This window comes from Chelonia mydas, chromosome 17 (genome assembly GCF_015237465.2).
Source record: "Chelonia mydas isolate rCheMyd1 chromosome 17, rCheMyd1.pri.v2, whole genome shotgun sequence".
Lineage (NCBI taxonomy): Eukaryota > Metazoa > Chordata > Testudines > Cheloniidae > Chelonia > Chelonia mydas.
In genome coordinates this window covers 25,138,386-25,164,317 of record NC_051257.2, presented here as the reverse complement: position 1 = coordinate 25,164,317, position 25,932 = coordinate 25,138,386, and the positions used below count along the sequence as shown (strand labels likewise).

At 53.8% G+C, this 25,932-nt stretch overlaps 1 protein-coding gene across 2 annotated transcripts in view; it reads left to right on the top strand.

Moving 5' to 3' along the window:
* The first annotated feature begins 539 nt into the window (after positions 1 to 539).
* MLXIPL (MLX interacting protein like) overlaps positions 540 to 25,932 on the top strand; it is a 53,738-nt gene continuing 28,345 nt past the window's right edge. For both annotated transcript variants that reach the window (XM_043531359.1, XM_043531358.1), the window contains exons 1-7: positions 540 to 1,042; positions 15,147 to 15,253; positions 15,582 to 15,664; positions 16,124 to 16,213; positions 17,297 to 17,341; positions 19,456 to 19,654; positions 21,230 to 21,310. In XM_043531359.1, coding sequence (XP_043387294.1) covers positions 747 to 1,042; positions 15,147 to 15,253; positions 15,582 to 15,664; positions 16,124 to 16,213; positions 17,297 to 17,341; positions 19,456 to 19,654; positions 21,230 to 21,310 — 901 coding nt within the window. In that variant the 5' untranslated portion in view covers positions 540 to 746. The remainder of the gene's footprint in view (positions 1,043 to 15,146; positions 15,254 to 15,581; positions 15,665 to 16,123; positions 16,214 to 17,296; positions 17,342 to 19,455; positions 19,655 to 21,229; positions 21,311 to 25,932) is intronic.

Here is a 25,932-nt window from a genome sequence, read left to right as displayed (position 1 = left end):
ACCCTGTTTCCAAGGCCCGGGGGCATGGCTCAGTGAGTTGTTCCCTGCTTTGTGCTGAGCTGGACCCTGGTTGCTATAATCTCCTGTGTTTTTGTCCCTTAATCTGTATTTGTTCCCCGGGAAGTGTTGGGGGATACATTAGTACAGAGGCGCTAGGTAAATACCATGTATTTTTCTTCCACACGCAGGCAGAGCAGCCACTGAGCCAAGGTAAACAAAGCCGACTGAGCTCTCTAGCAGCAGGGTGAGGACCTGCTGCTTGTGAGTCCTGTCTCTGGCTTCCCAGCTAGGGGGGGCTGGGAACAGGAGGAAGCTGGAGCAGCTTCTCCTTTAAATTTAGGCAGCTTGTTATGGAAATAAAATCTAGTGTGACCCAGAGGCCCCGCCTTTTCCCAAGATACAGCAGACAAGGAGTTAACTCCCTGCTCAACTCCTGTGCCCACCCCTAGCCCCACCCAAGGGCATGGCTGGGGTAAAGAAGCTAGGCTGAGCGCTGAGGCAGGGGTGGGGTTACACCCTCTAAATAGGACTCCCTGGGAGACAGCAGGGGAACTGCAAGCTTAGCAGGGAGTCTTAGAGGAGACAGAGCAAGCAACAGAGAGGGTGTGGAAGCAACATGCTGACCAGGGGGTGTGGTGAGCACACATTATGCTAATTGGCATGTGTGGGGCTGCTGTGATGTGGGCTGTCTAGGTACACAGACAGGTTTACTTGCAGGCGGCTACTTGCCACCAACACCGGGCACAATGGCTGGAACACAGGTGGGGCTGCATGGACCATTCCCGGACCCGCAGGTTGGGTCAGGCCCTGACTCTGACTCTGATTCAGACTCAGAGGGTCTGGGCTCGGGCAGTGCTGGGCCAGGCTCAGGCTCCCTGTCCCACTCACAGGTCATCCACAGCGGCCACTTCATGGTCTCCTCGCCGCACAGCGACTCGGTGCCCCGCCGGCGCCACCACGGTACTGAGCCAGAGCCAGCTGATCCCCGCACCATCGACCTGACCCTCACCCGGCTCTTCGAGTGCATGAGCCTGGCCTACAGGTGAGTCTGAGGATCCTTTTGCCTGGGACCCCTGGCTTCCCTCTCCCCTGGGATCAGTGATCCCCTCCCCCAGAATAAGCCTCCTGGCCCAGGATACATGGGCTGCGGAGGACGAGGGACAGACTAGGGAGTCTGCTTAGGAATTTCCCCCACCAACCTTCTCCCTCTTAACCAAAAGAGAGGATGCAGCAAAGGCCCAGGAAGCTCCATTTGGCTGCCCAGATTCCCTGTCACCCTGCAGCCCCTTAACGCCTGTAAAGCAGCCGCACAGACCCTTGGGGAATGCCCCAGGGGCAGTAGGGTCACCCTGCCCAGTGCAGAGCAGGTTCTGCTAGCTCTGGACCTCCCCACAGGGCTTAGGGCAGATTCTAGGTGAGTGAGGAGCGTTCCAGAGGCAGAAAAGGGTATGGCTGTGTGGCAACTACAGCCTGGCTGCCCCTAGTTCTAGAGGGACCCTTGGAAAGCCAGGTACAGCAGATTTCAGGGCTGCCCTCAGCTGTGCCTGGGGCAGGAGGCTGAATGGAGCCCTGGTGGCTCTAGGTTGGCACAGTGCAAGCTTCAGCCTTGCACTCTGCACAGCACTGAATTCAGCCAGCATTCACGCTGAGCTCCGAGGCTCCCGCTAGTACAGCTGGAGTCTGAGCATGGGGCAGGGGAAAGAAAGCCCTAGTGTTTCTGTTTTTTATTTTTATTTTTTTTCCCCTCCCCTTCTCTGCCCTCAGCCAGCTGGACACGCCATAAACCCACACCAAACAGGCTTGCTCCCTTTCCCACACTGGCTAGTGGGACAGAGGAGAATTGGGTCTTGTTTTGCATTTGCCTCATTCAGGCTTTAGCCCATCTCCCATTCTAACCCCATTTATAGTCCCTCTGCACTTCCAGGCCTGGTCTCTGACCCAGGGGGGTTGTTTGTGTTGGATCATTTTGAGGAGGAGCCAGTTGTCTGCATCTGAGAAGCAGAGTGGGAAGCCAGTACTGTCACCTTTCCAGGGCTAGTTATGCCTCTGTCCCTAACAGTGCACACACCTCACATCTTAGGACTCCTGCCCCTACCTGTCTCAGGGCCCATATACTACACAGCAGGGGTTGCTACAGCTTGGCAGAATCTTGCAATTCTTCCGCTCTTAGACCGGGACGCAAGTACCTTAGCCGGAATCTACCAACCATTACTACCCTGCAGGTCCCACTGCGTTTTGGACACCTGCGATCAGTGACACTGACCACCGGCCTCTTGAATTATTTTTACTTAGCAACTGGAACAAAACATTAGAGAACAAAGATGATACAAGCAAACACCTGACACACCTATTTACTCCTACCCTTTCCCACCCCAGAGATCAGCTTTCCTCTCTGGTTACAGGAGGAGACTAGAATCAACTCCTGTTCTCCTATCAAGCCCAGATGCTTCTGTAACCCACATTGGTGACCATTCACAGCATGTCGTCTTCTTCTCCCCACACTTGTCTGTGTATCTCTCACCTCGCCTACACACACACAACCTGCATTGCTTTATTTACACCCCTAGAGTTAAAGTGGTACAACCCCTTAGTGCGGACACATTGGTACTGGTGTACTTATAGCAGTATAGCTAATTCCGCTTAGTCTCTACAGGAAGACCTATACCAATGTACAGCACCCTTACACTGGCATACCTGCAGCCACACCAGCAGTGTACTGCTATAACCATTTTGGTAATTAAAAAAAAAAAAAAATCCCACCCCTAACCACAATAGCGATAGCCAGGCAAACTCTGTGTAAACCTGGCCCACGGCACCGTCTTAGGCATCGAGCACATCTGTTTGTTTTGATCTGTATCCAAAACACAACTAGTACAGGTGCTTTTGGCCATGGTTCACCCCACAGTCACTTCTCCCATTCGAAAATAGCTCCAGCAGCCTTCTTGTTTTTCTTTCAGAAGAGCCCTGCAACTGAACATGCTGAGGTTGAAAGTGAAAGGGGGAGAAACCTTTGCATGTTAAGGCTGCCATGTGCTCGTCTGGTACTAATCTGATCTCATAGCCCCCAGCAGAGGGGTAGCAGATTCTGTGGCTTTGCAGTGGGTCAGTTTCTTATTAAAAGAGAAACTGGTGATGCAGACTTGGTGATTTCTGGTGTGATTTTCTGTTTACACAACTGTCCCAAATCCTGTTTCCCTTCATAGGGGTTGAGAACTGCACCCAGGAAATTGCACTTGCAGAAACCCCAGCTACAGACCCACTGAGTATTTGCTCCTGTTGCCAAGACGCAGTCCCCTTCCCTCATCCTTTGTGTTGGTCCCTTTGTTTTTCGAACACATGGTCTGCTCCTCTTTCCTGCTGGTGCCCTGGCTATTTCTCCTAGTTGCCATGGAGTGATATGGCACTCTGTGTGGGCTAGTTCAAGTGGGCCTGGGCACCAAGCCTCCTGGTGAGCAACTTGCTCTCACTACTACACTGCTCAGCTAGCCCCCAGTCAGAGAAGAGAGCTTAATCCACATGATTCTTCAATGCACATGCCAGTGTGAATGAGGCAGCCAACCCTCTGGGGGGAACTGAGCCCAGACTCATCGGGTCCAATTCACTGTTGCCCTACACCTTGAGTGTATATGTGCGGGGCGGGGGCAAATTTACTGCCCAACACACACCCCTCCTGGCTGGATGTGGCATTGCAGCACTTTTTGCCTCTGTTTCTCCCACCTTCCTGTTCCGACTCCAGGGCAGGAATAACCTGGCGCTCCTGCCAGAGCACATTAGAAATGCCTGCCCCTGCCGGGGCTTCAAAGCCTGACCAAAATCAAACCTTCTGCTCAGCTGTCAGTCCCTTCATGGTGGGAGCACCTCTGCTGCTCTAGATTCTCCACCTGTGTGACCACAGAGTTCTGTGCTCCAATCAATGCCCCTTCCTGGGGCTGGCACACCCTCCCCTCACTCAGGGGTTCAGGCAGCTACAGCTTTACAGGGCCCCACTCACCCTGAAGGAGCCAGCCTGCCTATCTGCTCTTCTCAGCTGTCTTTCTGGCTGCCTCTTAGAGAACCTCGGAAGAACAATCTACCTCATCTCCTCTGGGTCTCCTCCCTACTGCTGGGTTCTCCAGCTCTTTATGGGGGAGCCATCTCTGTCCCAGCTGGACTGTACTTCTAATGAGGCCTGGCCCACCCTCCAGACGCAGGAAGACAGGTTAAGTGGCCTTTCAGGCCTATATGAACTCTTTCACAGGGTGTGTGAGGTAAATAGCCCAGCACAGGCTGTAAAGGGCTCCCAGTCTGATCTGGTAGCATTTTATACTTCCTTTGTACTGGTGTGAGGACAGTACAAGGGGCCATGCACTGGAGAGTCAGACCTTTGTGTGTAACCTTTTCCACAGAGTTTCCCTAATCTCTCACATGCATTTCGTTAACGCCTTTTAAGTCCCATCAGCACAGGCACAGGTCTCACCTAGATACATGTGTAGCATCTTCTGCTAACGAGGCTGCCAGAGTTCAGCTCTGTGACTTCCAGGAAAGGACTCAGTAAACAACACAATGCTGGGTCAAGGTCGGCACTTTTTATCAAAACAAGTTTTTAAGAGAAGCTTGTTCTGTTCCCCAGGACGAGGCTTTGCACTGACAAGCTGCAGTTTGGCAGATGCTTTCCAAGTTTGGGATGAAAAGCCTGCATTCTGGTCTGGTACATTTTCAGTATAGCCTTTTGAACTCTCAGATCTTAAATTTATCACCCTAGAGAGGTTACAGACACCCCAGCTCACAATAATATGTATGCTTAATACAGTCAGATCCTGGATATTGCCATGTCTGTCTCACCTCTGCCCAAAGAAATGAGTGTTATGGGATGCAGCATTATAGGGGGACCCATTGACTTGTTTCCTGAACAGAGCATCAGCACCAGATTTGCATTCCCTTTAACATGAGTCACATCCATAGAGAATCTTGAAGCACTAGGCTCCATTTTAGCAGTTTGGCCACTGGCCCTTTCATTTGCTGTAGCTGGGTGCATGGGGAGTGGTCACTGAACATGGTAAGCAAGGACTGTCATTTGCTGAGTGCTCACAGCATGGCCAAACATTATTTTTCCACTGTCACCTAATTTTTCTCTTGGGGAAGCAATTTCTTGCTCAGGTGCCTAAGGGGTGTGTCTCCCCCTTTTCACCAGTTTGCATCAGCACAGCCGCAAGCCCTGTGTCAGAGGCATCTGCGAACACTACAAAAGGCTTGTCAAAGTTTAGGCTTACTAGAACAGAGTCTGTGCTCAGTGCCTCCTTCATGGACCTTAAGGCCAGGAGGGACCATTGTGATCATCTGGTCTAACCTCCTGCACATCGACCCCTAACCTCTGGCTGTGTTACTGAAGGCTTCAAATCATGGTTTAAAGACTTCAAGTTACAGAGAATACACCATTTACACTAATTTAAACCTGCAAGTGATCCATGTCCCAGGCTGCAGGGAAGGTGAAAACCCCCCAGGGTCTCTGCCAGTCTGACCTGGGGGAAAATTCCTTCCTGATCTCAGATATGGCAACCAGTTAGACCCTGAGTTTGTGGGTGACACTTCCTTTTGCAGAAGGCCTGTTGGCACTGTTTGGACGCTTGTGTGTGGCTGACCATTTTTACACAGATCAATGAGGGGAGCAGGCAGTGGGAGGGACAAACCTCCAGTGACACTCTGCTATGCCAGGAAAGGATGGTACCTGTTTCCCTGTCTGGGGCGCGGGCCAGTCTGTAATCACCTACACTTTGGCAGGCTCTAGTTTTAGCAGCTCTCCACTCTATGGCCAGGACAGCCCACTGCCATCATCCCCACCTTGCATTCCTCTGCCTTGACAGACAGGCCTGCTGTCCGAATGCTGTGAAACACTGTCCTGACCTGGGTCTTGTGCCCTTCTGGCTCTGAGTGAAAACACAAACATCATTGATATACGCCAGGCCAAACTCCCCCAGCCTATCCAGTCACTGATCCACCAGCTGCTGGAAGGGAATCAGGGTCGCCTTGAAGCCAAAAGAGAGCACCAGGAACTCAAAGAGCCAAGTCTGGGTGGCAAATGCCAATTTGAGCCTGGCACCTGAGTCCAAAGACACCTGGGTGAGCTCCCTTGTGGTCAGGAATTGGCCCCTCCCACCTGGTCTGGTAGGACACTAGTCCACTGTAGGCATGGGGTCCACATCCACAGCAATGACAGTAGCGCGCTTTCTACAATCCCACAGTATCTGACTGACCCATCCTTAGGCACCAATACACAGGGGGATGCCCACGGAGTGTCTGACTGTTGGATCACCCCTAATTCTAGAATGTCAGTGATTTCCTTCTCCAGGCTCTGCTCTGTTTTCCCAGGAACCCCAAAGGGTGGACTTTTAACTGGGGCTGGTGGACGGCAAAGCAATGCCTGTCCAGGCTTACTGGAAAATACCTGGTTGTAACCCTGCAGCACACCCCGATCTCTGCTTCCTGTGTGGGGTTCAGTGATCACAGAGGGCTGTGGAGTCAGGGGAGGGGCAGGCTCCTGTTTCTGCCACCTGATCTCTTAAGGAATCATCTCTCTTGTCCTCCTAGTGCTCACACCCGGCCAGCGCTGGAGTCTCTCGGTCAGAACAGGGGTTCATCAAGTTCCCATGCTACCCTCGGTGGAGGTGGGAGTGGTCACCTCATTGAGCTGTTTGATGGTTTTAAAGGGCCCTTCCCAGGCAGTCTGGAGTTTATTCCACCACAGTGGGTTGAGAGCCAGCACTGTGCCATACATCCAGACACATGTGGTGTGGTCAGACCAAGCGGTCTGTTTTTCCTGAGCACTCGCTGGATTCTCCTGGGCAAAACCCAGGGGTTCAGTGAGTACTCCCAGAAAGCCAACACATACTGCAGCAAGGACTTCCTTTGGGAGAGGCTGTACCTTCCCACTCTTCCCTCATTAGGTTCAGGGGCCCCCATACTCTCCTCCTATAGAGCAGTTCAAAAGGGGAGAATCCTACGGATTCTTGGGGAACCTCCCAGTAGGCAAAGAGCCGGTAAGGTCACTTTTATTCCAGCCAACGGGGCTGATCCACAAAAGTTTTCAGCATCATTTTAAGGGGCCCATTAAGTCTTTCAAGCAGCTCGTTAGCCTTGGGTTGATAGTGAGGTGATGGGAAGTGCTGAACTCCATGTTTCTCCAATAGACTGACATGCAGGGCAGACATAAAGTTTTCCTCCTGGTCAGTCAAAACCTCCTGCAGAAATTCAGCCCAGATGAATAGCGCCAGCAAAGTGTCAGTCAACTTGTCTGCCTCTGTGGAGGATAGAGCTGCTGCTTGTGGAGAGTGGGTGGTGTAACCTACTACTGCCAGAATAGCCTTTTCTCCCACTGGGTAACTTTGCTAAGGGGCCCTACAATGACCCTCTGAATAGGTTCCACTATGATGGGCAGGAGGATCAGGGCAGTCTTGCCTGTATCCTGGCCCTACGCCACCCTCTGGCAGGGGTTACAGGACTTACACTATTTTTGCACTGCCTCACAAACCCCAGGCCAGTAGGAAATGTGTAGTAAGCACTGCTTGGTGCTCTGCGCATGTGCCCTGAGAAGGGTATATCACGGGCCAGGCTGAGTAATCTAAGGCAGTACTTTTGTGGTACCACCAGTTGTCTCCGTATTCCCCATGGCTCAACTTTCCCAAGGGGCATCCAATCTCTATGGAGCAGACCCAGAAAACGTTTCCAAGGGCTCTCCTGTCAGGGGCTGCCAAGGGAGTCTGTTGAAGCCCTTGGTTTTTCTAGTGAGGGGTCAATCACTTGCAGTCAATTCCAAACCAGGAGCTGGGGTTCTCTGCTCAGCCTGGTCACTGGGGCCTGTCCCCAGTCCCCTCAGGTCAGCGTATCAGCAGGACTCTACATGGCCGTGGCCACACACTCACACTATCAGACAGCCACTCAGAGCTGCTCCTCAGCTGCCAGCATGCAGCTCAGGGTCAGACCCTAGGGCTGCAGATGTTGGCTTTTGGCTCCAGGAGACCACACAAGTGGCCTGGGCCCAGGACCGTTCGTCATTTCCCATCAAGACCTCTCCCAGCAGTTGGGAGTGTAACCCAACATCCTTAGGCCCTTTACTGGCACCCCATTTCAGATGTATCTGAACCACCAAGGAAAGGGGACTGGTCAGGAATCTAATGGGGATAATGCTCAAGGGGCCAGCACCCTTTGGTGAGCCAGAGTTACCTGGGCCCAAGCATCCCTCCATTGCTGGGCCTTTCCCCATCCACTGTCACCGGGAAGCTGATTCCCCTTTGGGGTCTGACAACATCAGGTTTCTGCTGGGACCATTCTGCTGGTTCCATCAGTGGTGAGGTCACTGCTACCTGGACCCGCTGTGGGTTACCACTAGCCCCTGGTCTCCCTAGCACCGGGCAGTGTGTTGCCTTATGGCCAGACTTGTGGCAATAAAAACATCTCAGCTCCCTGGGTTCCCTTTTCCTGTATGCTTCAGGGGTCAGCTTAAACTTTTGCAACAGAACTTGTTTACATTGCTCATAATCTATGTAGTCCTCTCTATCCATAAGGGTGAAAATGTCTAAGATCTTTGTCCCTGACAGCAGTGGAGCCAGATACCAGACCATGTCCTTCTGCCCCACCTTGTTCTATTCACACCCCATTTCAAAAGCATTTAGAAACACACCCATGTCATCCCACTCCTAAAGCGAAGAAATAATTTGACATCTATGCTACCCACCATCTGGGAATACAGGTGCACTTACCCTGAAACTGGGACACCATGGACTCCATATGTCCCCACCATTCCCTCTTCTAGTTTTCTGATTTTCACCACAATCACTAGGGCTCTGCCCTTATATGCGTAGAATAGTCCCTGAAATGTTGGAATGTATTGGATGCAGCGGTCATACGTTATCACATTTCAGACAGAGAAATGCCATCGAATTGAGAGTGAGACCTCGCTTCGCTTGGCCAGCTATATTTACACAACATACTGCTCTATGTCTACAGTGTAGAGGGAGAGGGAAAGCTCTGGCATACATAGGTTCTTATATGGGCCCCATTATTGTAGTTTCTGTGCACCTCTCCATCTTTAACACACAGAGTAGGGTGGGAAGAACGGATGGGGCGTGGAGGCAGAGTGACTAAGCCCATGCCTACATTAATTCATTAATGATCTGGATGATGGGATGCATTGCACACTCAGCAAGTTCACAGATGACACTAAGCTGGGGGGAGAGATAGATATGCTGGAGGGTAGGGATAGGGTCCAGAGGGACCTAGACAAATTGGAGAATTGGGCCAAAAGAAATCTGATGAGGTTCAACAAGGACAAGTGCAAAGTCCTGCACTTAGGATGGAAGAATCCCATGCACCGCTACAGGCTGGAGACCAACTGGCTAAGCAGCAGTTCTGCAGAAAAGGGCCTAGGGATTACAGTGGACGAGAAGCTGGATATGAGTCAGCCATGTGCCCTTGTTGTCAAGAAGGCTAACGGCATATTATTTGATAGCTGCTTTCAACTACCTGAAAGGTGGTTCCAAAGAGGATGGATCTAGACTATTCTCAGTGGTAGCAGATGACAGGACAAGGAGTCTCAAGTTGCAGTGGGGGAGATTTAGGTTGGATATATTAGGAAAAACTTTTTCACTAGGAGGGTGGTGAAACACTGGAATGCGTTACCTAGGGAGGTGGTGGAATCTCCTTCCTTAGAAGTTTTTAAGGTCAGGCTTGACAAAGCCCTGGCTGGGATGATTTAATTGGGGATTTAATTGGGTCCTGCTTTGAGCAGGGGGTTGGACTAGATGACCTCCTGAGGTCCCTTCCAACCCTGATATTCTATGATATTGGGCTGCATTAGTAGGAGCATTGCCAGCAGATTGAGGGCAGTGATTATTCCCCTCTATTCGGCACTGGTGAGGCCACACCTGGAGTATTGCGTCCAGTTTTGGTCCCCCGATTACAGAAGGGATGTGGACAAATTGGAGAGAGTCCAGTGGAGGGCAACGAAAATGATTAGGGGGCTGGGGCACATGACTTACAAGGAGAGGCTGAGGGAACTGTGCAGAAGAGAAGAGTGAAGGGGGATTTGATAGCAGCCTTCAGCTACCTGAAGGGGGGTTCCAAAGAGGATGGAGCTCGGTTGTTCTCAGTAGTGGCATATGACAGAACAAGAAGCAATGGTCTCACGGTGCAGTGCGGGAGGTCTAGATTGGATATTAGGAATAACTAGGAGGGTAGTGAAGCACTGGAATGGGTTCCCTAGGGAGGTGGTGGAATCTCCATCCTTAGAGATTTTTAAGGCCTGGCTTGACAAAGCCCTGGCTGGGGTGATTTAGTTGGGGATTGGTCCTGCTTTGAGCAGGGGGTGGGACTAGATGACCTCCTGAGGTCCCTTCCAACCCTGATATTCTATGATTCTATGATACACTGGGGTGCTATGGCAGCCTAGCTACAGTGCTGTAGGCTATACCTCTGTAACCCTGTCGTGTAGACACAGACTACAGCCTTATTGGTGTGCCTCTTCCCTGGGGACTGGCACTTCCTAGGCACCAAGATACATTTCCCAGCTTGGTTGAACCCACTCTCTATGCAACGTAATGACACCATGGGGAACTGACTGTCTGGCTTGAAAAGAATCCCAACCATTTCCCATCTCAGGCCCAGTCCATGAAGGGGAAGCCGCCTCTGGCCCTCCATGACATGCCTGTGATCAGGAGCTGGGCTTTCCCTTTCTGAGTTTCAGGTGGCCAGCCCAGTGGCTCATCTGTCTCTTCAAGTCCCGCTCCACAGCTCAGCCTTGCTCTCCTCCAGGAGCTGTTTCTGAAAGGGTAAGGCCGTCTTCAAGAGTGAATCAGGGAGCAAAGATCAGCCTGATGAACTTGACAAATGATTACATGATAATTAATGTTGGGAAACAACATAAGGATAATAAGCTCTAAATCCATCTCCCTCTTGCCTCCATGCTTCTAAGAGGAGCTCCGTGTGCCACGGGGAAAGAGGCTAGCACCATGTCCAGTGTGGGCATAGGGGATTCTTTAAAGCCTTTTGCGGAAGGGTGAGTTGCTGTCTCTTTAAGGGGTCAAAGTTCAACACTTTTGGCAGTGACTGAGCCTGGGTAACCTTGGCCGGCTGGCACTGGCCAAGCACCCAGGAAATTCTGCAACTCAATTGGCTCACCCGCCTGGCACTGGCAGGGTGTTTGCTTTGTAGCTCTGGGGAAAGTTCAAATTCCCTGGTGATAGCAGAGATACCCCTCTGTGTACCTCACTCCTGTCTGCCTGATTCCCCCCCCCCCCAGCCCTTGATGGGCACTCTGGTGAGCAGGTGACACTCGCGCCATTGACACAGGAGTGTAACCCCATGCACGGGGCCCACTGGCTTTGCACTGCCACTGACCATTTGCTCCTCCCCAGTGCACCTGCCCTTTCTCAGCCAGGGCCCAGGCTTATCACACCCTGGGCCAGGAAAGGCCCAGACAGAGCTGGAGGCAGCCATACGCTGTTTGCTTTCTCACTGTCTTTTGTTGTTGTGCGGTGAGGGGCAGCATGGAACATGGAGAGACACCCCCCTTCCCTAGTGTGTTCATGGAGAGTGAGAGAGGGTTCCCAACTCTATATTATAACAGGGGCCATTGTGAGAGACACTCCTGGGGCTCACAAGCAGACGCCTCACTGTGCCAGGACTGGGCAGCACCCTGAGGAGGGGGAATCACGGGGAGCAGCCCCACCATGCAGCCAGCAGAGACTGAGCAATGCTAGTGTGCCCGCCTTCCAGCAAGGGTGCACCGCCAGGAGTTCCATGTGCTGGAGCCTCAGAAATCCCAGGGGTTTCTTGGCCTCCCTCCACGAAGTGGTTCCTGATGCATGTGGTTCTTGTAGGATCCTGTCACATCCTCTGTCAGCAACACAGCTGGGCCAAAAGAAATCTGATGAGGTTCAACAAAGACAAGTGCAGAGTCCTGCACTTAGGACAGAAGAATCCCATGCACTGCTACAGACTAGGGACCGAATGGCTAGGCAGCAGTTCTGCAGAAAAGGACCTAGGGTTACAGTGGATGAGAAGCTGGATATGAGTCAGCAGTGTGCCCTTGTTGCCAAGAAGACTAACGGCATTTTGGGCTGTATAAGTAGGGGCATTGCCAGCAGATCGAGGGACGTGATCGTTCCCCTCTATTCCACATTGGTGAGGCCTCATCTGGAGTACTGTGTCCAGTGTTGGGCCCCACACTACAAGAAGGATGTGGAAAAATTGGAAAGCGTCCAGCGGAGGGCAACAAAAATGATTAGGGGACTGGAACACATGACTTATGAGGAGAGGCTGATGAAACTGGAATTGTTTAGTTTGCAGAAGAGAAGAATGAGGGGGGATTTGATAGCTGCTTTCAACTATCTGAAGGGGGGTTCCAAAGAGGATGGATCTAGACTGTTCTCAGTGGTAGCAGAAGGCAGAACAAGGAGTAATGGTCTCAAGTTGCAGTGGGGGAGGTTTAGGTTGGATATTAGGAAAAACTTTTTCACTAGGAGGCTGGTGAAGCACTGGAATGCGTTACCTAGGGAGGTGGTGGAATCTCCTTCCTTAGATATTTTTAAGGTCAGGCTTGACAAAGCCCTGGCTGGGATGATTTAGCTGGGGATGGTCCTGCTTTGAGCAGGGGTTGGACTAGATGACCTCCTGAGGTCCCTTCCAACCCTGATATTCTATGATTCTAAGGACATGGCATGGTGAGTGCACACTGGATGCTGATCTCTTCTGAAACTATGCTCCAAGAGCCTAGGTCACAGGAAATAGATTTCAGGGGCGATCATGCAGGAGGAGAATTTCGTAGATTTGAATGGACAAAGGAGAGAGCTGCAGGAGCAGCCTGCCTCGGGGCTCCCATGTGTGCTTGGCGGGATAGACTTTGCTCCCATGACATTCCCATAAAGACACACCAGGATGGCGCCTTCTCAGGACCTGTCAGGGCACTGCATGTGAGGCAACTCTGGAAAGCTAGGGGAATGCTGGGAACAGCAGGGTGTGTTGCTCCCATTGCTCAGTGTAAAGAGAGGATCCATGCCTCCTGCTTCTACATCCTGTGCATAGGAGGAGTCTCTGGAGAAACCGAGCTCCACTCCCAAGGGATGGCTGTAGAATTCCTGCTCCAGTGCCAGACAAAACATAGCCTCTCCTGCTTGCAAGGGACCCTTCCTAGCCTTGTACCCAGAATCCTGAATGATACCCAGAAGCTAAAAGAACTCCAGATCCCTGGCATCACATGCTCACTGCAGCTCGCTCCATTTAGGATGGGCACTAGCTGATTTTCCAGGGGAATTCTAAACTGAAGCCAGTGCAGTGACCCAGCCAGGAGCTAGAGAAGGCAATGGAGTGCAGCACCGAGTGCAGAGCGTCAGTCTGTTGGGCAGCTGTTGCTGGGAAGGAGCTATGGGGAACTGCTGCTAAGTGATAATCCAGGAGCAACCAGGGACCCACTAAGACCCAATGGGGTGAACTCTTCTGGCAAAGGGCAGCACAACTGCTCAGTACCCGGGGCAGACATGGTGCTCTCTAGCTGTGCTGCTCCATGCACCCACCGTCGCCCCAAGCCCTACGTCATTCCAATCCTCTCCAGGCGGGGATGCCGTGAGGTTGGCCCCAGCCAGCTCTGTGTCTCCGAGGCTTGGGGAGGAGAGACACAGCAGACGTCAGGCTCCCAAAGCAGGGGCTGCAGAGCTGAGCACCAACAGGCCTCAGACTTTCCTTGCAGCCAGGGGTTCAAGTGGCCAATGAGCCGGGGGAAAGTGCGTGGGTACGGCGTATCAGTAAACAGTGGCCTCCGGTACCAGCCCGTAGCAGCCGACATTAAAGCGCTGCTGCGGCAAAACATTGCCGTGGCAGCGCTTTACCGTCGTTGCCCCTTCTGCCCCCGCAGGCCGCCAACAGGGGGGACAAAAGGAGCAGCTGCCCCGGGGCCAGCGATTTAAAAGGACCCGGGTCTCCGGCTGCTGCTGCAGCTACTGCACCTGTGGCGGCCGGAACCCCAGGCCCTTTAAATCGCTGCTGGAGCCCTGGGTGGCGTGGGCCAGGGCGTTTGGACAGGCTGGCTCGGGGACGCTTACCCCAGCCCCGCCGCTTCTGCGGGACGGAGCCAGTCCCCGTACCACTAAGTGCTGAGTGTTACTGTAACCCCTGCCAACGAGCAGCTCCCCCGAGCCCTCTGGAGGGAGGAGCAAGAAGCCATTGGTGAGCCGGGCCTGTGACTAGGAAGGCTGACATATTTCATGAGCCCTGGCCCCAGCTGTCCCATACCCCCAGCCTGGGAGCCTGCCCTACCCCAGGCCCTGGTTGTCCCATACCCCCAGCCTGGGAGCCTGCGCCATTCCGGGCTCCAGCAGTCCCATATCCCCAGCCCCAGAGCCTGCCCCTCCCTGGGCCTTGGCACATTCTTGCTGTGCACAAGCAGCCTGGAAGCCCCTGACTGAAGTTACACTTGGGGTGACCGTGCTGAACTTTGCTGCCAGACACGGTCTCCCAGGGCTGTGGCTGCCCAGCTGCTCTCTGGGCTGGAAATGGATGTACTCTCCTGAGCCCGGGTGCATGGATTAGTGTAATGAGGCTGCCAGCACTACAGGCCCATTAGGGGCACGCAGCCACCACAACAAGCTGTAAAACAAACACGGCTGCCTCTGGGAGCCTGGATACGGGGAGAGAGGGTGCAGGCCAGGCTCTGGAAGCAGGGAGGGGAAGGGAAGGGAGGCAGAGAGCAGGCCTAGACCCAGGGGAGGCGGAGATGAGGGGGAGCTTTTGAAAAATCCTGCAGATTTTCAAGTAATGGCCATAAAGCACCACAAATGGAGCTGCACAGACCTTAGCAGCGCTGAATGTGGCACAGCCCAGCACCGCGTTCAGCCCCAGAGCAGTACACGATCTCTGACTGCCCTGTAGTTTCCTTTGGCTATGTACCCACATTGTGCGGTAGTGTACCTGGGAGCTGTTAACAGCTGCCTTGCCCCACCCCAGAAGTGGCTGCATTTCAGGGCCAGAGAAGGTGATACTATGCATCCCTTACCCGACTCCCAGGGTTTGTGAGGCACCATTACTGCTCGTTTATAAAGCCCTGGGAACTCCTCCAGTGGCCAATGCTGCTAGGACCAGCCTTCTCCCAATCCCATCCCATCCCTCTCCTGTGCGTGTTTCAGTGGGAAGCTGGTGTCTCCAAAGTGGAAGAATTTCAAGGGTCTGAGGCTGCTTTGTCGGGATAAAATCCGCCTCAACAACGCTATCTGGAGAGCCTGGTACATCCAATGTGAGTACACGGCCCAGCTGCCTTTGGGCCGGGCCCTGAATCCTCCCCTTGCAGCCAGACCTATGGCTTCGAGAACCTGGCCCTCATCTGGGGACGCTGGGGGAATGACTCTGGGGAGTGGGAGAAGTTTCTCCCACAGTGGGGGAGGGGCAGATCTTCACCCTGAGGAGGGACTCAGAGTGGGTGGGTGACTGAGTGAAAAGGGCAAGTCCTCTCCCTGGATGAGGTGGTGAAGGCGGCAGGTCCTGTCCCCAGGTGGGGGCAAAGCCTGTCCCTGGATGGTGTGGGGAGGGACGACTAGACCCTGACTCTAGCCTCTTGTGGGCAGATGTGGAGAGGAGGAAGAGCCCCGTGTGTGGGTTTGTGACCCCCCTGGAGGGCTCCGAGGCGGAAGAGCACCGGAAACCCGAGGTATGTACACAAGGGCTCTTCCCAGCCACATTGGGGTCGGGGGGGATAGATCTGCAGCCAGTTGCCTGGGTCTGGGCTGAAGGTCTCTACTGGTCTGGCTCTGACAGGCTGGGGGCAGTGATGGGGTGGTGGGGGTTGTTTCTGCAGTTCCCAGGGTTCAATGGCTTCTCTTTTGGCTGAGGAAAACCAGCCCTGAGGCCAAGTGCCCAGGTGGGAGCCACATTGCACTCCTGCAGCTGGGGAAAGGGGTATGTGTGTGTCACGCCTCACCCAGCAGGGGGCGCTGTGGGGAGCAGGGCAGGAGCGCTGGCTCTTGTGGGAGCTCCCAGCTGTGCCAGTTCCAGCCTCTCCCAGCAGGGGGCGCTGTGGGGAGGGTGCAGGAGTGCGGGCTGGGGGGCGCTAACACCCAGGTGCTTGCTGAGGGTGCTGTGACCCGTGTGCTGGCTGTGTCCTTGCCAGGCTGTTGTGCTGGAGGGGAACTACTGGAAGCGTCGGATCGAGGTGGTGATGAAGGAGTATCACAAGTGGAGGATTTACTACAAGAAGCGGGTCAGCGTCTCCTTTCCCTGCAGTGCTCGTTGCTCTGGGGCTGTGAGGCCAGAGCAGGGCACTCGTGGGTGGCAGGGCCCAGACACTACAGCTCTGGGCATGCTTGACATGCACAGATCCTGAGCCAGCCCCTGGGCTCCTGGCCTTGCTCGGGACACTGTCTGTGAAGGCCGCTTGCTGGGAGGCTGAGGGCTGCACCTCTCACTGCGTAGGGTGGATTGCAGGTGTCCCCTGGTCTCTGATAGAGGGCAGGCCTCAGGTCTCCTGGCACAACTCACTCCCCCAGACCCACATGGCCTGGCATGGCCTGTGCGCTGCGGGATCCCCAGGGCTGTGCTTTGCCGGGCACTGATGGGCCCCATTGCCCCCATCAGCCACCCCAGGAGCAGGTGACCTGGGACAGAGTGAAGGAGGGAAAATCAGCAACCAAAGGGTTCTGCGGAAATCTGCTGGTGCCAGGCAGGGCGGTGATGCCACCTAGTGGTTGTTTTAGGTTCCTGGCACATGCCCAGTCTCCAGTGTCTCCCATTTTGGAGTGCAGCAGTGGCTGGCTGCATAAGCCAGGAGGAGCAGCTGCTCTCCCGGGGACGGGGGGAAGGATCTCTCATTCCCTGCTGCTTACCTACTGGAGCCAGCGTTCCAGCAAGACAAGGGGAGGGCGCTGCCAGGTGTCTGTGATATCCCTTCTATTCCCTGGGCAGCCCACTCGTGATCCTGCTGGGGTTTTGGGAGGAAAGATCAGAGTCTTTATAAAATAAATACAAATAAAAATGACACTGTCACTTGGCCAGTGCATGGGGTCATGGTCCTGGCCAGTAATGGGAGGTTATCCATGCTGAGGGTGGCCAGAGTGTCTACTTTGGGGTGCCAGGGTCCAGATGCCACCATACAGAACTGCCCCCTCCCAGGGCAACCCAGCCCTGGGCTGAAGACCACTGCAGTCTCGTCAGCCCTGCCCAAAGGGAAGAGCCATGGTGCCCTTGTCCACCTCCCTTGTTGGCTGCTTGGGGTGCACTACCAACCTCGCCCCAGCTTGACTCCCCTATCAGGAGAAGGGGCTGACAGGTCATGTTTTCCATGCAGCTTCGAAAGTCCAGCCGGGAGGGTGAGATCTCCAGCTCAAAGCAGGTGAGTCCTCCACAGGGGTGAGGGGCGGCCTTCTGCAAGAGGAAGTGGTGGGAGGAGTGACGCTCGCTCCAGATCCCAAGCATTGCCAGCTCTCATGGTTTGATCACTTGTCTCATGATACTTGGTGTTTTCTTAAAGCCCCAGCTGCTGGAGTCTGGTGATTACACTAGCATCTCAGCTTTGGTGTCTTTTAAAAAGTACGTTTCTAGCCCTCGTGGCTGTGTGAAAACGCTGGAAAGTGCCTCCAGAAGGCTCAGATCCCAGAACGCAAATACCACATGCCCCGCATGCAGTGGTCTTTTCTAAAGGGCTCCTGGCTTTTAAGCCAGTCTCATGATTTTTTGGGACCCAACTCTTCGGAGTTCATGCGGCTGGAGATGCTGGAGCCTCATCTTCCCAGTTGGAATGTATGAAATTAACAGGAGCAATGTCCTGGAAATGAAGGGTTAAATAAAGTCCTGGGCAGGTAAATATTCATTTAGTTAAAACTGGCGTGATCAGCTAAGCCCCTTACACAGCACAGGGGTGCTGGCAGGGGAAGCATTTCTGCAGCTTCAGAGCTGCCTTTGGGAATGGTTTGAAGCCTGGCCAGCATGCCCCCGGGGACCCAGCTAGAGCACTGCTTCACCGCCTGGGCTGAATTCAGCTCCAAGAAATGGGACCTGAAAGGGAGAGAAGAGTCCAGTTCCAGACTTCAGCCCTCCTGCCCCACGCTGCATCCACCAAGAGCAGGGAAGAGACGCCTCTCAGCTGGCTGTACAAACCTGCCAGGTCTGGGAGCTGGAGCGCTGGTCCCGCGGAGAGAGAAGTGGTAGAACTATGGCAGACCCCCATCGTGTCCCCCAAAAGAGGGGATTCAGGCCAGGGTCAGAGAGAGCTTGAGGCCTGAGTGTGTGACTGGGAGACACAGTGACATTCAACAAGTGTCCTCTCTGGGCTGCCACGTCCCCATCTGTAAGTGGGGCTGTCAGGATGAAGGGAGACTTGTGTTGGTAAATGCAGATGTATAGCCCTACACACAGGCTAATTATGCTCCCCAGACTGGCTGGCTGTGAGTCAGAGGGGACTGTTCCTTGTCTGTAAATGTGTGTCTGTAAATGTGGTCGGGAGGGGTTGGACAGACTGTATGTTTGTGCGTAATCAAAGGGCTGGGGGGTAGGGAGAGGGGTGATATTGTTCCATTTGCTGCCATGGTTGGATGAGAGCGGAGCCTGAGCTTCGAGGTCTCCTGGACTTGGCCCTGTGGTTTGAGTTTGGGCCCTTCTGTGTCCGGAGTCAGGCGAATGTCAAGTGACCCTCACTCCAGCACTGATTCCTCCGGGTTCAGAGGGCGCTGCGGCCAGCTCTGCAGGTCCAGATTGTCCTGTCCCACCCTGCAGCCCAGCTGCCTCCAGGAGGGCCATGGCTGGAGGATGGCTCCACTAAGACAAGGGAAGGGAAATGGTGGGATTCCCCCAATGCTCCAAAATTCCAGCTGGATGCATTTTGCTTTGACTATCCCAGACTCTCTGAGTTGAAACAAGGGATGTGATCTTGAATGAACCAGGAAAACTTTCTTCAAAGAGGGGTCTGGGGTACAGGAGCTATGGCAGCCCAACCTGCTGGGGAAGGCTCTAGTACAAGAATCATTTCCCATCGTGACATGCAGCCACTTCTGGGCTAGGGGAGGGCAACAGTTCCCCTGCGTAGCTATGCCCCCACAGTACTCTGGGACAGGCTGGATGGGTGTCAGATCAAACTGCAGGGGGATGGGATGGAGAGCAATAGAAGGGCTTTGCCAGAGTTAGTGTGTGGCCAGGGCAGGGAGGTTAACAACCCCCTGTCCTCCGGATTAGAGACTCCCTGATGACTACAATGGCTACGAGGGCAGAGGACCTGGAACCAGCACCAGCCACCCAGCACTATAGAGATGGTGCTCTGTCAGAGCAGGAGGGGGCCTGCCAGGAGAGAGACTGCCAGTGGAGAGGGACCAGGGAAGGCCGGGAGCTGCCAGGGGAGAGGGGCCAGGGAGCTGCCAGAGGAGAGGGGCTGGGCGGGTGCCCGGGGAGAGGTGCCTGGATTCTGCCCAGGGAGAGGTATCTGGGGGGGCTCCTTTGATGAATTCTCTCATGCAGGATGAGGGTGTGTGGAAGCCATCGGAGAAATGGTGCAACCAGCTGTTCTCCAGCGTGGTGCCCATGCTGCTGGGGGATGAGAATGAGGAGGCTGGAGGGCGGCAGCTCTTTGACTTGGACAGCTTCCTCTCGGACATCTCAGACACGCTCTTTACCATGACGCAGCCCCCGTGCTCCCACCAGACGCTCCCAGAAGACGGTACGTCCCTCCGACTGCGTTCTCACCCATGAACCTCGCTGGGGTAGTGGGGGGTGGCTGAGGGGTTCTGGCGGGGTGCTGCCCTAGTTGCATTAGCTTCTTCACGTTTTCTTAGCGTCCCCTCCCCCCTCCAAACGAGGAGCTCTGGTCCTGTCCTGCACTAGCCAGGCCTGGTCTCCAGAGCGATCTCCCCAGCGCGGCTCCTCCCAAAGCAGCAAGGTCAGGTTAATGAGGTGCCACAGGCAGTGCCCACTCCCTTTCCTTCAGTGCCCTGCCCCTACCCGGCAGCCCACCAGCCATTCAGGTGGGGCAGGGGCAGCACTTCCCATGCATGCAACGGAGCAAACAATACAGACGGAGGGTGCTAGTCCCAGGAGCAATGCCCAGTGCTAATAATAACAGCATACACTGCCAGGGGATCCCAGGGCTCCGCTCAGCCACCACGGTCATGCCGTCCCTTCTGGGGTGGAACGTGGCCCTTGTGTACCACTGCACAGCAAACTAGAATGGCAGGCAGAGAATGCCATGCCCTGCTGAAAGTGGGCGCATGTAAAGCCTGGAGTGGGAGCAGGCTAACATGCTGATTGGTAGCCTCTTTGGTAGCCCTCTCTCCCCCCAGTGGCCAGGGCCATGGGCATGTCTCAGGAGGTCAGTGGGAAAGGTGAGGCTGAGACAGGAGTGTTCTTTAGCAGCTGCTGTAAGAGCCCCAGTGGGGCAGAGGCCCAGGGAGGTTCTTCAAGCTGCCAGTGCTTTACAATGGGGGGAGCAAAGTCACTACTGGCCCTGTAGGGAGGCAGTGTGGCCTAGAAGCTGGCACACTAGGCTGGGACTCAGGACCCCTGGGTGCTACTCCCGACTCTGCTGCTGAGTGACCATGGACAAGTCATGTCCCTTCTCGTGCCTCGGTTTCCCCATCTATAAAATGGGTATAATGACACTGGCCTCCTTTTCAAATGTGCTGAGACCCATGGCTGAAAGGTGCTGGATAGGGGCTGGAGTTTATTGTTAATTTCTCCCCTGCCACGTACTCCTGCCTGGCTGAGCCCGCCCTGGTCTGTGCAGGGCAGGTCCTCTCCCTCCTGCTCCAGGGTCCCTGCCGTCTCAGCCATCCCCTCCTGCCTGAGGGAAGGAGAACCTGCTACCAGAATGCAGCAGCCCCTCCTGGGCTTCTGACTCCCTCAACCAGCAGGAAGAGGGGATCCAGCACCCAGGGCTGGGAAATGCCTCCCATCCCTTGTGCAGATGATGGCGGCTTCAGGCCATGGGGGGAAAAGCAGAGGATTCTCGGTGGGGAGGCTGCCCAGCATTAGCGCTGGAGCAGATGAGTTCTCAGCTGCCCCCCTTCTACTGGCTTGTGGCACAGATACATTCTCTGCAAGGCCATGAGACAAATGGTCTCCCAGGAGAGCCCTATAACGGGGCAGGTGCAGAGAGGCAGGGCAGGAGGCTCCTTGAGGGCTAACAAGCTGGCAACAGTGATCCAGGGAATGTGGAACACAATTAGAGGACTACAGGGAGCAGGAATTGGGGTCCAAGGGAACGGGCAACTGATGGGCTGGTTCTGCCCTTTTGCAGCCTACACTGGGAACGCTGACATGATCCAGCCAGGCTTGACCCCATTGCAGCCAAATCTCGATGATTTTATGGAAATCTCAGGTAGGAGCCAGCCCTGGCAGAGGACCGGCTATTTGCGGAAGCTGGATTTGTGCAGCGGGGATGGGGACAAATGCCCCATCTCCCCACTGCCTCAGAGAGCTTAGCCGCAGTGGGCTGGAGCTGAGTGCTGTCCCCTGGCCTGGCAACAGAGGGGGCTGACAAATGGCAGTGGGTAGAGCTGATGGCGGGGGGCGGGGAAGCGGGGCCCCTGGGATTTCACACCAATGAACTGAAGGAGGGGAAGCAGTGGCACTGTGGTGAAATGCCCTGATGGTACTAAGCTGGGGGGAATTGCAAACAGAGCAAGGACGGAGCATACAGCGGGTCCTGGGGAGCCGAGCTGTGCTAGAGCAGGAGGGCAGGAAGCCAGGTCTTGGGGAAACTGAATTTCTCCAAATGTAGCTCTCTTTACAGGAATGTGAAACCACAAGGGGGTTTGGCTGCAGACAGAGGAAGGAAAACTCTCCCCACAAGTTTCAGAGTAGCAGCCGTGTTAGTCTGTATTCGCAAAAAGAAAAGAAGTACTTGTGGCACCTTAGAGACTAACCAATTTATTTGAGCTTAAGCTTTTGTGAACTACAGCTACGAATTCTGATGAAGTGAGCTGTAGCTCATGGAAGCTTATGCTCAAATAAATTGGTTAGTCTCTAAGGTGCCACAAGTACTCCTTTTCTTTCTCCCCACAAGAGGAAATCTCTAGGGGGCGAGCAGCTTTCTGCTGTGCTGCTGGGGTTGGGGGGAAGGATGGGGGCAGGAGCCTGGGTGGGGTGGGGGGGAGCTTTTGGAGGGGTCCCCTCGTTGCTCCTGGAACTCCCCTGTCTGCCCCGGCACCCCTAGGCCATTGAAACAGCCTGCGTCTGGCTGCATGGGAGTGCAGGACCCTCAGGCTGGGGGGACCAGGCCTTAGGGAACAGGGATCTCCTGGTCACCGTGCATGGTTCAGGGCCTGGACAGAGGTGCAGCCCTGTGACAGCTGCCCCTTGCAGCTGAGAGGAAAGGAAATGGGGTCCTGATGGTGGCCCCCAGGGGATCAGGTCCTGATGGGGCCAGGCAGTGATTTGCTGCCAGGGGAGGGCAGTGCATATGGATATGGTGACTGACCCCGCAGGGGGCTGTTCCTGCACCCCTTGGGCAATGCCGTCCTCCAAGTGCTGCTCACGGAACCAGCCTTGTCATCGGGGATTGGGCTTGCAGGCGGGTCATGGGCCACCTGTGCAAGGGAGGGGAAGAAAGGGGAGGGAGCGCATCTACTCGGTGCTGGACTTCTCCATTGCGCTCCAGCAGCTCAGCCCCCAACTCTGCCCCAGAGGGAGGGACAGTGAGGCCAGACTGAGCCACTGAGCTATGGGGCAATAGTAAATGGTGGACCCTGCCCCATGGTGCTCACGCCACCAGCTCTGCAGAGGGGAACAGCCCAACCTGAGAGCAGGGGTGCAAGGGCTTTTAGGGGGTGGGAGTCATGGGGTGCCCCATCCGGGTGGGGGGCGGGAGTGTGAGCATCTGGGGTCCTCTCCCTCCCCTGCTGGAGGGGGGCTCGGAGGAAAGACGCTGCAGAGGAGGCTAAGAGAGCGTGGGTGGGGGGGGTGAGAATATGCGGGAAAGAGTTTGCAGGCGGGAATCGGGACAGAGTCAAGCCATGAAAGTTGGGCTAAAGGAAACCCAGCTCTAGAGACTGGTCAGGGAGAGCAGAGATCCCTGCTCACAGCCCTGCAAACTGGGCTGGAGCGAGACGCTGAGCAGCGCTGAGGAGTGGGGTAGGGAGCCAGGGGGAGGAACACAAATGAGAGATACAGCTCAGGTCCCTCTGCACTTTTTTCAGCCATGGGGCAGCCCCACCCCAAGGCTCCAGCATGGCCCCTTGCCATTGATGGGCCCAACTTGTCCCCAAACCAACCTGTAGCTTTGGGCTTCAGCTCCAGGGGGGAAGCTCTGGAAATGCCCAAGCTATGAACTTGGAAGGTGCCCGGCCAGCACAACCTGCTGAGCTCGGTAGAGGTCCATAAGGAGCTATGTAGAGGGCAACATTTTGGCTGCACCATATCTCGCAAACCAGGGGCAGCTGGGAGTCCTGTCCTAGTGGAATGGCCTGGGCATCGCCACAGCTCTTGTGCCTGCGGCTTCCTGTGGGCTCAGGGCTGACCTTTGTGGAGGCTGATTGGCTTGGGCCTCCAGGAGCTAGTATCCACTTCCCACTTTCCTCCTTGGGAGGAAACAAGTGACCTTGCATCATTTGGCTGCTGGCTGATGCAAGACCAGTTGCTGGCAGAAAGCAAGGCTGGGACGGCAGACGTGAGTGCAGCCTGCAGGTGCAGCCCTGGGGCACCCTCTGGACGAGCCAGACATGGGGGAAGTGAATGCAGATTCTGCACTCTTACACCACTTCCTGCAGCCCCACTTGCTGGAGACACTGCGGGTGCCCCAGCTCTGGCCAGCCCCCGCTAATTCGTTTCCTACAGCATCTCCTGAGGGGAGAGGCCAGGACTGGAGCAGCTGGAAGCTCCCCACGGCCGGGGCTCCTGCAGCTGGGAACTAGGGCTGGTGGGAAACTTTCTGCTGAAATTGTTTTTTGATGGAAAATGGGATTTTCAGCAGAATACTTCCAAAGAGTGTCTGCTTTCCATGGAAAATTCCCACGTCACTGAGAAACAGAACTACCTCTGTTACACATGGCGCCATGGTGCCTCATGGGAATTGTTGTGTGCATGCCTCACACGCCCATTCTCCTTCACGGGCCGTGGTGTCTGACTCCATCGCTCATGCTGCACCATGGGCAGGGAACCTGAGATTCCGAGATTAGAAGGCCTGAAGGGATCCCTGGTATCTGACCTGTATAACGCAGGCCAGAGACCTGCCCTGAATTAATTCCTGGTTGAACTAGAGCAGAGCTTTTACAAAAACCTCCCAGATGTAACAATTGTGAGTGCTGGAGAATCCACCACTACCCCTGGTAAATTATTCCAAAGGTTAATTACCCTCACTGTTAAACATTTGCACTTTATGTCTAGACTGAATTTGTCTAGCTTCCACCTCCAGCCATTTGATCTTGTTCTGCCTTTGTCTGCTAGATTGGAGAACACACTAGCAAAGTTTTATTCCCCATAGAAGTACCTAAAAACTATAATTGATAGATTGAACTCCTTGCATGTGTCACTAGAAGGCAAGTTTTCCAAACCTTTAATCATTTTCATGGCTCTTCTCTGAACCCTCTCCAAATTATCAACATCCTTCTTGAGTGGTGGATGTCAGAACTGGACACAGTATTCCACCACTGCCAAATGCAGAGGTAAAATAACCTCTCTGCTTGTACTCGAGATTCCCCTGTTTGTACATCTCAGGATCACATTAGCCCTTTTGGCCACAGTGTCACATTGGGAGCTCATCTTCAGGTGATTATCCACCATGACCCCCACATCTTTTTCAGAGTCACTGCTTCTCAGAGTCCCCTGTCCTGTAAGTATGGTCTACATTCTGTAGTCCTAGATGTATGACTTTACATTTGGCCAAGTTAAATTGTATATTGTTTGCTGCATTCAGCTTACCAAGTGATCCAAATCACTGTGTATCAGTGACCTGTCCTGGTCATTTTTTACCGTCCCCTCTATCTTTGTGTTGTCTGCAAACTTCATCAGGGATTATTTTGTTTTCTTCCATGTAACTGACAAAACTGTTTAAAATGTGTAGGGCCAAGAACCAGTCCCTGTGGGACCCCACTGGAAACACACCTTCTCAATGGTGATTTCCCATTTATATTTATATTTTGAGCCCTATCAGTTAGCCAGTTTTTAATCCATTTAATGTGTGCCATGTTAATTTTGTATATTCTGATTTTTTAATCAAAGTGCTTTTCAGTATCAAGTCAAACACCTTACAGGAGCCTAAGTATATTACATCAACACTATTACTTTTATCGACCAAACTCGTCATCTCATCAAAAGATATCACTAGTTTGATGGGAGCTATTTTCCATAAACCTGTGCTGATTGGCATTAATTATATCACCCTCATTTACTTGTTAATTAATCAAGTCCCAGATCAGCTATTCTATTATTTTGCCCAGAACTGATGTCAGGCTGACAGGCCTGTAATTACCTAGGTCATCCTGTTTACCCTTTTGAAATATTGGCCCAACATTAGCTTCCTTCCTGTCCTCTGGAATTTCCCCCAAGACTCCTAGAGTTATTGAAAATCAACGTTAATGGTCCAGCGAGTTTCTTGGCCTGTTCCTTTAAAACTCTTGGATTATGTTATCCAATCCTGCTGATTTAAAAATATCTGACTTTAGTAGTTGCTGTTAAACATATTCTTGTGTTGCTATGGGAATGGAAAGTATTTCATCTTAATCTTCATCCTCATCATCATCTCTGACATGACTACACCGGCTGTGTTTTTTCCCAAATACAGAACAGCAATATATATTAAGCACTTCTGCCTTTTCTGCATTTTCCTTGACAGCCCTGCCAAGAGGGAGAAAGGGGTGCTAGCATAAGGCACCCAAACTACAACTCCCATAAGGCACCGTGGCAATAGTTTGAATCAGAATATTTCACTTTTTTGGTTTAATATTTGGCTGAAAACTCAAAATTTTCTATGATCCCTCACCCCTTTCCCTATTTTCCAACTCG